Genomic DNA, 10,839 nt, shown 5'->3' with positions numbered 1-10,839 from the left:
AGTGGGCCTATGTGCAAATATTAACTTAAAATGAATCTGTCATAAGCCCTCATTCGTAATACACTGGCTTTGAGACTTTCAGTGCACTAAACACTTCTTCCTGTTTACACTTCCATTTGTTACAAAAGAGAAATCTTATCATTCAACTAAACACCTGTCTGATTGCAGCTCCCGTTGTCTGACTTACAGGTCGTTCCAAGGAAGTCACCTCGCTTACAGGCACTTCACTGACCTGGAATTAGCATGCAGTTTATGAGTCAGACAGTGGCTGGCTCCATCAGATTGCTTTTAATTAATGACAAAGATATGTCAACAATATTGCTGAAAGAGAAACAAGTAGTTGAAGGGCTGAAATAATGTTCATGAAGAAAATGCAGTTGTGGGTACCCTCCAGTGTTGGTCACATAACCAGAAGCCTAGGCTTTTGCACAACCTCTGCTAAAGGGCAGAGTCACCCAATGTAAACTAGAATCATTTCCTCATCACATGACAAAATGCCTTGACTTTTGGCTATGTAGTGTTTCTTTGCTAAAAGATTTTTATCCATTGATTTTTTTATGTTATTTTTTGTGTGTGAAGTTGTGTAATATTTCCTAATTGCACATTTGTTTCCATATGGTGGGCATTAGCTCCACCAATATAGCGGCGATCCTCCTATTAGATGCTTATCTCTATTCCCCAGAATACCATCATCTTAGTTACAACCACCCTGTGTACACATATATCACACAACTAACTTTCATGTGTCCAAGTTTGTGTCCAGCATTTGATATTCGTTAACTTCCTTTTCAGTTTCTGTCTTTTCTTACTCACAAGGTTGTCATCAGAGCAGGAAAGAGAGTGCGATGCTCCGTCCAAATCATTGAGAGGAGTGTGAAACAAATGACATGGCTTTATATTGTTTGCAGAAAGTGACAGATGTATCCCATCTTTGTGATAGGGAGGCACTGTAGGGGAGGCTTGCCAACGATTCAGAATAGAAAAAGATGTCCAATTTCCCGAGACAAAGACAACAAGGTATCCACAAATCAGTATGTGAGACAGAGTAGTCTGCAAGGTGGAGCCAATGTTAGGATACGATGGCAGGACACCATCGTACAATAGTCAGGTTATCAGCACTTGCAGAACGTCTCTTGGCCATTTTTCGGAAGTCCTTGTACTTGTCCTCACACAGGCGTGAAATTGCCTAAATGTAGCAAAAAAAAAAACATAGCAAGTGTATTAAAAGATGAATAGACTTATGTGGGCCTTTAACCTCCCTGGCGGTATGATTAATTCAGATTTTAGGTGCTGAAAGCGGTACCATTATTTTTCATGGAAATTTGTCGTTTTATATTGTAGGCCTTTAATTCTTAGAAATAACTCACTTAGTCTAGTAGACATCCCGGGTATAAAAAAATTGAAACACAAAATCATAAATTATAATATAATAAATAATTATAACAAATAATATAATAATAATAAAAATTATTACTTTTAATTTTTTGATGAAGAATTTCCCCACAAATCGTTATCGCTCAATTCTGCAAGTGATTCTAATTTATTATCGCTGTTTTCTAGCTGCTCTAAAACCACTTTTGACATACAGGGACACTTTTTGGTTGCTATGGACAATCTCCAGTTTCCAGGCAGAAAGAACAGTTTTTATTATATAAAAGTACATGAAGGACACTGGGCAGACCACTAGGGACAAGGGGGGTGTGTATTATTTTTTTTCATACAGTGCTGTAATCTATAAGATTACAGTATACTGTATGTATTATGTTTATTTCCTTTTTTAAATCTGGCGCCGATCTCCGCCCCGTGCGTCGTAACATCGCAGGGAACGGAGCTCAGCGGCACTCGGCACTGTGAATCGAGCGGGAAGGACACCGCTCGATCACACAGCGGGGAGGCATCGCAGGATTCAGGGACAAGGTAAGTAACTTGTGCCTGTGGACACTGCGAGGCAATCCCGAGTCTGGCTCGGGGTTACCGCTTTTTTTTTTTTTTTGAAAATTTCTTTTTATTGAAAGTTTTTGTTGACATAACAAAACATACATTTCTTGGTAGAACACCAAGTAAACCTTTGGTCAACATGACCATGTGCATACAACAAGGCCATCACAGATGGCTAAACCCAGTTGAACCTCCCTCCCTCCCTCCCCCCTACTACTCAGTTCCCTCCCCCTGCGACACATCAGCGCAGGACTCCTCCGCAAGAAAAAGAGATGTACACCTTGCTGAGAGTTCATACTCATTCATATTCCCGATGCACCGGAAGTCGGTCAATTGCAGGTATAGAAATGTATGCAGAATTCAGACTTTATTTACCTATTCACACTATCCAACCGTCTGGTCAGATTCGTACCAGGCCCTCCATACCTTTTCAAATTTACCCACACAGCCCCGAGACAGGTAGGTTGCCTTGTAATATGGGAGCATAGCATTCACCAGCCCCTTCCAAAATGCTATCTCTGGTGCCCCCGGACTCTTCCATTTGAGCAAAATAGCTTTTTTCCCGTAAAATAAGAGTATGCTAAGTAACGTTCTATGCGCCCTAGATGGGACCACCTCCTCCACCAAGCCCAACAGACAAACACTGATTTCTCTAGGTATGGGTACCCCCAGTACTCCCTCTATGCAGGATGTGACCCCTGTCCAGAACTGCCGAATCTGCGGGCAATCCCAAAACACGTGGTGTGCGTCTGCTGGCGAAAAAGTGCACCTCCAACATTCAGGTGGCACCGACGGATAAATCACTGCCAGCCTAGCTGGAGTGTAGTAGCTTCTGTGCAGAAATTTGAACTGAATGAGTCTGTCTCGAGCCGCCACCAGATATTTGAACGGACGATCCCACATGTCATCCCACTCCTCCCCTTGTATACCAGGGACCTCATTTGCCCATCGCTCTCTGCATTTTACCAAGGCCTTAGGACTAATTTTAAACAATTCTTTGTATGTCACTGATAGAGTTTTGGGCAAATCTTCCGTCATTAGGAGGTCTTCTAGTCTTGAAGGAAAGGATGCAACCGTCTGTGTTTCAAACTGTGTCTGGAATGCGTGTCTCAGTCTCAAATACCGGAAGAATTGTGTGTTGGGAAGGTCATGTTTGACCTTCAACTGGTCAAAAGTTAAAAGTACCCCATCGCGCGTAATGTCCTTAAGTAGTTTGATCCCCTTGCTTGCCCAACCTATAGCATCATCAAATTTATAGAATTGTTGGAGCTTCGGGTTCTTCCACAGGGGAGTCGAAGGTGAGACCCCTGTGTAGCTGGGACAGGCCAATTTTTCCACCTCCACCCATGCCCTAACTGTGGCCTTCATAGATTCTGTCAACGGGAGGTCCTTTCCTGTACCTCGGTGTATTGCTAACCGAAGGGTCTCATAAGAGCCTAAGTGGGCTGCCTCCAGTATAGTAGCTGAATCTCCCTCATCTGATATTAACCATCTATGTATGAAAACTAGTTGCCCCGCCAAATAGTATTTGCGCCAATCAGGCACTGCCAGCCCTCCCTGTCCCCATGGTTCCTGAAGAACCTTCAAACCCAGCCTAGGTGATTTTGGTGCCCAGAGAAATGTGGTCGTGATGCTGTCCAATTTCTTGAAGAAGGACTTCGGTATCCATACCGGAGCATTCCTCAGAAAATAGAGAATGACTGGGAGAATCTTCATCTTTAGAAGATTAACCCTGCCAATCAAAGATAGAGGGAGTTTTTGCCAAGTCAATGCTTTCTGCTTAAAGAATGTCAAAAGGGGGAGTAGGTTAAGAGACATGTAATCCAACGCATTCGCCGTTACCTTCACACCCAGGTAAGTTATCTGTGTAACCCACTTTAGTGGTAAGTTGGGATCCGCTTTTGCACTAGCCCCCTTATCTAAGGGTAAAATGGACGACTTGCCCCAGTTCACTTTCAACCCTGAGTACGTAGTAAAGGTGTTCATGATACCCAGAGCAGTGACCAACGACTCCCCCGGATCTCTGAGAAACAACAGAAGGTCGTCTGCGTATAACGCCAGCCCTTCATTTATACTACCCACCCGAATTGCTTTTACTCCCTCCGACGCCCGCAGCGCCACTGCAAGGGGCTCCATCATAAGGGCAAATAGGAATGGTGACAAGGGGCACCCCTGCCTAGTACCCCTCCCAATCGAAAAATACTCAGAAGTGGATCCCCCCATACGAATGGCTGTCCTAGGCGTACTATACAAAAGTGCAATCCACTGTCTGAAGGATTGACCAAATCCCATGTACTCGAGAACTGTATGCATAAAATTCCAGTCCACCGAGTCAAAGGCCTTCTCTATATCAATAGAGACTATTACCCTGTCTGCCGAATCTACATTAGGGAGCTGTAAATGTGTAAAAAGCCTTCTCAAGTTAGTATCAGTGGATTTTCCTGGCATAAAACCTGTCTGGTCTACATCCACCAGGGATGAAATGACCAGCGCCAGCCTTTTTGCTAAAACTTTCGTCAGAATCTTAAGGTCCATGTTAAGCAGCGCTATGGGTCTATACGATGAGCATTCTAGGGAATCTTTACCTGGTTTAAGTATAAGGATAATGTATGCATCAAGCATGGAGGCTGGGAGCACTTTGTCTTTCAGACAGCATTCAAATAACGTCGATAACCTAGGGGCCAATTGGTCAACATACGCCTTGTAAAAGTCAGCCGGGAAGCCATCCGGACCCGGCGCTTTATTAGGTGGGAATGCAAATATCGCCGATACTACTTCTTTGTTCGTTATTTTAGCATCTAATGCTATACTATCGTCCTCCGTCAACTTGGGAAGGGATAAGCCCCCTAGCAAATTATTCAGAGCCTCTTTGTCATACGGTGGTATCGGAGCATACAGGGTTGAAAAGAATGCCTGGAACTCCGCTAGAACTTCCATCGGGTCCCCGACCAGTTCTCCATCACGTCCCCTCACTACCGATATGTGTTCTATGTGGTTTTGCTCCGCCACCAACCTAGCCAAAAGCTTCCCATTCTTGTCCCCTTCAGAAAACAGCAAATTAGCTCTGTGTGCAGCCTCCGTATGTGCAAGATCATTACAGTGCATTGAAAGTCTACGTCTCGCCTCCAACAGGGCAGAGTAAGAAACATCCGTCCGGTCCGTAGCGTGTACAGACGCACATTCCCTCTCCCTGTCCTGAAGTTCTTGAATGGTCGCATTCTGATCTACTCTGACCCTCTTAACTAGTAGCCGACCAGCCACCGTCATTATACGGCGGCAGGTCGGCTCTCCTGGGCGAGAGCCCGTAGCTATACGTCCTATCGTATAGCCGCCACTAGGGGGCGCGTGCGCGCCCCCGGAGGCGCGCGCGCGCGCTCCCCGCTCGCCCCCGACTCCCGTGCGTGTGCCCGGCGGGCGCGATCGCCGCCGGGCACATGCGATCGCTCGGTACAGAGCGGGGAACGGGAGCTGTGTGTGTAAACACACAGCTCTCGTTCCTGTCAGCAGGGGAAATGCTGATTTTCTGTTCATACAATGTATGAACAGAAAATCAGTGTTTCCCCTAGTGAGGCCACCCCCCCCCCCCACAGTAAGAACACACCCAGGCATACTTAACCCCTTCCCCGCCCCCTAGTGTTAACCCCTTCACTGCCAGTGGCATTTTTATAGTAATCTAATGCATTTTTATAGCACTGATCGCTATAAAAATGCCAATGGTCCCAAAAATGTGTCAAAAATGTCCGAAGTGTCCGCCATAATGTCGCAATACCGAAAAAAAAATCGCTGATCGCCGCCATTACTAGTAAAAAAAATATTAATAAAAATGCCATAAAAATACCCCCTATTTTGTAAACGCTATAACTTTTGCGCAAACCAATCAATAAACGCTTATTGCGATTTTTTTTACGAAAAATATGTAGAAGAATACGTATCGGCCTAAACTGAGGAAAAAAATTTTTTTTTTATATATTTTTGGGGGATATTTATTACAGCAAAAAGTAAAAAATATTCATTTTTTTCAAAATTGTCGCTCTATTTTTGTTTATAGCGCAAAAAATAAAAAACGCAGAGGTGATCAAATACCACCAAAAGAAAGCTCTATTTGTGGGAAAAAAAGGACGCCAATTTTGTTTGGGAGCCACGTCGCACGACCGCGCAATTGTCTGTTAAAGCGACGCAGTCCCGAATCGCAAAAAGTACTCTGGTCTTTAGGCAGCAATATGTTCCGGGGGGTAAGTGGTTAATGGCAGTTATTGATTCCCCCCGTATCACAGCCTTAAACGCATCCCATACTACTAGTGGATCAGCCGAGTCCACGTTCTGAGTCCAGTAGTTGTCAACTGCTTCCAGTAGGTGATTGGAAACCTGCTCCTCCTGTAACCATCCCGGTGACAGTCTCCAGCTCCTGCCCCCCCCACCCGCCGGGAAGAGCAACGAGATAGAGAGTGGGTTATGATCTGAGAGCCCTCCTGCCAAGTAGTCCGCTCCCCCTACATAAGGTAACATAGCCTGGTTGGCAAATGCTAGGTCTATTCTAGCCGATGAGCGATGCGTCTGTGAAAGATGGGAATAGCACGTGGTGGTGGGATGCTTAGCTCTCCATATTTCAGATAAACCCGCCATAGAAACCCATGACAACAAGTCCTGCGAACCTCCCCTCCCTGGGTTGGACGAGTCCAGATCACTAAGTGTAGCATTGAAATCCCCCATCAATAGAAGCGGTAAATGAGCATGCGGGGTCAGTTTCACATATAAGTCATATAACATTTGCACATTAAACGGAGGTGGCACATATACATTTACCAATAAGATTTTCCGGTTGGCAATATCCATTACTACTGCCGCATACCGCCCCCCCGGATCAGTTATCACCTGGTGAATCTTACAAGGGAGTGCCTTGCTTACAAGTATAGACACGCCCCGCGCAAATGTGGAATAAGTGGCGTGGAAAGCCTTTTGAATCCAGTGCTTTCGTAGGGCCAAGATTCTATTTCCATCCAGGTGAGTCTCCTGCAAGAGGACCACATGCGGCCGAGCCATTTTTAAGTATTGGAACATTGAGGCCCTTTTAAATTTGCTATTCAAGCCCCGAACATTCCAAGACACAAACTTAATCACATTAGCCATATTCCCCAGCACAAAATAACTCCCAGGTGCATCTCATACAGACCCGAAAGTCTAAATCAGGACACAGCAATAGTATCTGACATGAAGCACCCGCTAACCGAGGACCGGGAACTGAGTAGTAGGTATGTACTAAGAAAACCATCCCCCCTCCCTTTCCTCCCAACAACCCACCCCCCCTGCCATTATACCAGAAACAACAAAAAAATAAAAAAGAGAAAAAAAAATTAGAACCTTGAAGCAAAAAGGCTTCAAAAACACCCATTGTCTGGTATGCGGCTTCAAAACCCAAAAACCTTTTAACACCCAAAAATTAGATGATTCTGGAAGTTGCTCCGAAAGATCTCCTGTCCAACCGTGTACTAAAAGTCTTCCTGAGTTCCAGAGAGCTCCACGTCAGCAGGTTTCAAATTGGAGCTATACAGAGATGGCCTGAGAGAAAGATATAAGAAGGACAGCCCACCACCGCCATCTAGTGGTTTCCTAACGAATATGACCAGAATGAATATGCAGCTTTGAATAGTGTATGATAGGGCACAGCTTAATAAAACAAAATGATGAGACGCCCTGACAGCCTGTCTCAAAGCTGTGGCATTAGGTAAAGTACAGCGCAATATTCAAAAATAAAAAAGAAGGACATGACCATGGAGCCTATATTGACCGGCAGTTAGAAAAAAGAATAAAAAACCTCATGTAAGAAGCTTTTAAAGGAAGGCAAAATACACAGGTCTATTTCCTTCACTACATTAGTCAAGGTGCTTCCTAAAAAACACAGTTGCCTACCACTTGAGTAGGTTGAAAATCAAATAAGATGGCAAAAAGCGGAGTTCCACTCAATAATAGTAAAACAACGGAGGAGAAAGAGAAGAAAAAAAAACTATAGGACATCAAAACACAATACTCAGCTTGCAGTGAAGGCAATTCAGGGATTCCTATCCAACCAGTCGCAGGCATCTCTTGGGTTGTCAAAAAATTTTACATTGCCTTGATGTTGAACTCGCAATTTGCTGGGGTAAAGCATGCTGTACTGTACATTCTTGTCACGCAGCCTCCTCTTGACATCATTGAAAGATCTTCTTCTTCTCTGTGTTTCCGCCGAGAAGTCTGGGAAAAGCATTATTTTTGCATTCTCATATTTCAGCTCTTGGGCCCTCCTGGATGCCGACAATATCATGTCCCTATCTCTGTAGTTCAGGAATTTTACTAGGAAGGGACGCGGATATTCACCTGGAGGCCTCCTGCCCATGGGTACTCTGTGGGCCCGTTCCACCACATATGTCGGGGGTCTCTCCCCCAAAGCAAGCAGCTTAATAAAGAAGTCCTCAGCAAAAGTGGTGGCCTGCGAGCCCTCTGCCCCCTCCGGTAGCCCCACCACGCGGACATTATTCCTCCTTTGTCTGTCTTCAGCGTCCGTAGCGCGATCTTGTAACAGTCTCACCACCTCTTGCAATTCAGACAATTGGTTGCCCTGTATATGAGTCTCATCCTCCACACTGGAGATCCTCTCCTCTGCCTCAGTCATCCTCCCCCTAATCTTATCCAGATCGTGCCTTATCAGGGTTATTTCTGTAGTGAGGTGGTCTATGCTTACCATGACCGCGGCCTTGCTGGCAGTTATGGCCTCTAGGATCGGGCGCGTGATTGCCTCTTGGGCTGCATCCTGAGCCGGAGGGGCTGGCTGTGCTTCACCTGCACTGATGTCCTGTGCAGTCCCCTCATGGTGTGCCATCTCCTTAGCTAGCCTCCGTGCACTCCTCGAGGAGGGAGGATTAGGCAAGATGGCGGCGGCGTGCAGGCCCGCGTCTGAGCCTCGTGCAGAGCGGGTCTGGCGCTGGGACTTTGGGGTCTGGAATCCGGATTTCGCCGCCCCCTTTCGCATGTCCGGAGGTTCCCCCACCAGTATCCGGGCCGTTGTGGTGAAAAATCGGGCAGCAAAGCTCCAATAAACGGATGAATTGAGCGGATCACTGTGGAGCTCTCACAGCACACGTCTTCCCTTGCTCACATCCGGACACGCCCCCCGGGGTTACCGCTTTTGGTGCTGAAATTCCACCCCGAGCCAGACTCGGGAATACCGTCAGGTAAAATACCATAAAGCCCATCTTATTAAAAAAAAAAAAGACCAATGACTAGCTTCCCTGCACCATAATACTTTCTGAGGGACTATAAATGCACCTTAACCCCTTGCTTACCAGGGTACATATATAAACATTCTGGTGTTCAACTGGTTTCTGACTGCACAGATGGACATTCATTCTAAAAGCTCCAATACAACAGGGATTCACAGCTATCCTGCAGCTATCAATTAAACCCAGGTCTTAGAACATAGGCTGGCCATAGATTATAACATTTTTTTTTTGATTAACCAGCAAAAGAAAAACAATGTGCCGTTTCCTCCCATCAACACAGCTGATGGGGGAATCTTTCCCGCAGCACTAATGTGTTCTGCCGGCGAGGAACCTTCCCCACCGGCAGAATACAATGATCAGTGTTGCCAGCCATAGCCGGCGGCACTATTCGTTCGGGAAAAACTAGACAGCCTAGTTGTACAGAAGTCGGTCAATAGATCGACTTCTGTACAACCAACTAGCCCATACATGGATCGAAATTTCAATCCATGAATGGCTGGCTTTAGTACTCCTATTGAAGGGATACTAAATGCATTGAATTTTCCCATGTTTACAGGCAATTCAAAAGTACAGTTGTGCTCATAAGTTTACATACTCTGGCAGAAATTATGAGTTTATGTGTAAACACACACCTCCCGGTTCTTTCAGGGGAGAAATGACTGATCTTACGTTCAAAGTATGAACAGCGATCTGTCATTTCCCCTAGTAAGTCCCATCCCCCCTGAGTTAGAACACAGAGAGGGAACACAATTAACCCCTTTATCGCCCCCTAGTGTTAACCCCTTCCCTGCCAGTGAAATTTTTACAGGAATCGGTGCATATTTATAGCACTGATCACTGTAAAATTGTTAATGGTCCCAAAAATTTGTCAAAAGGGTCCTATCTGTCCGCCATAATGTCGCAGTCCTGATAAAATATGCAGATCACCGCCATTACTAGCAAATAAATAAATAATAATAAAAATGCCATAATTCTATCCCCTATTTTGCAGACACTATAACTTTTGCGCAAACCAATCAATATACCCTTATTGCAATTTTTTTTACCAAATATATGTAGAAGAATACGTATCGGCCGAAACTGAGGAGAAAAGGTGTTCTTTTGAGAAAAAAAAAAGAATATTTATTATAGCAAAAAGAAAAAGATATTGGGGCAGATTCATCAAGAGATACGACGGCGGATCTCCTGATCCGCCGTCGTATCTGTGAGAGCCGACGGTCGGATCTGTGAGATCCCACGGTCGGAGCTATGCGACTGATTCATAAGAATCAGTTCCGCATAGATCTCCCTTAGATCCGACTGGTGTAAGTGACTTACACCAGTCGAATCTTAGGCTGTAATCTCCCGCCGGCCGCTAGGTGTCGTCGCTTTCTTTTTACACGTCGCATATGCAAATGAGGAGAACCGCCGATTCACGTCCGTACGCCCGCCCGTCGCTCTTTTTCAACGTCGTTTGCGTTCGGCTTTTTCCGGCGGATAGCTACCCCTGCTAATATGAGGGGTAGCTAATGTTAAGTATGGCCGACGTTCCCGCGCCGAGTTTTAAATTTGTTACATCGTTTGCGTAAGTACGTCGGGAATACGGATGGCCGTAAGTAACCTAGCCGCCGAAAACAATGACGTCCTAGCGACGTCATTTGGAGCATGC

The 10,839-nt window shown here is 45.4% G+C and overlaps 1 protein-coding gene across 1 annotated transcript in view; it reads right to left on the bottom strand.

Annotated features, from left to right (window-relative positions):
• Positions 1–486: 486 nt before the first annotated feature.
• Positions 487–10,839, bottom strand: part of CCNY (cyclin Y) — a 200,987-nt gene continuing 190,634 nt past the window's right edge. The window contains exon 10 of the mRNA XM_040352657.1: positions 487–1,186. Coding sequence (XP_040208591.1) covers positions 1,070–1,186 — 117 coding nt within the window. The 3' untranslated portion in view covers positions 487–1,069. The remainder of the gene's footprint in view (positions 1,187–10,839) is intronic.

The sequence above is a fragment of the Rana temporaria genome, chromosome 5 (assembly GCF_905171775.1).
Source record: "Rana temporaria chromosome 5, aRanTem1.1, whole genome shotgun sequence".
In the NCBI taxonomy this organism is placed as follows: domain Eukaryota; kingdom Metazoa; phylum Chordata; class Amphibia; order Anura; family Ranidae; genus Rana; species Rana temporaria.
This window is presented reverse-complemented; position numbering and strand designations above follow the sequence as displayed.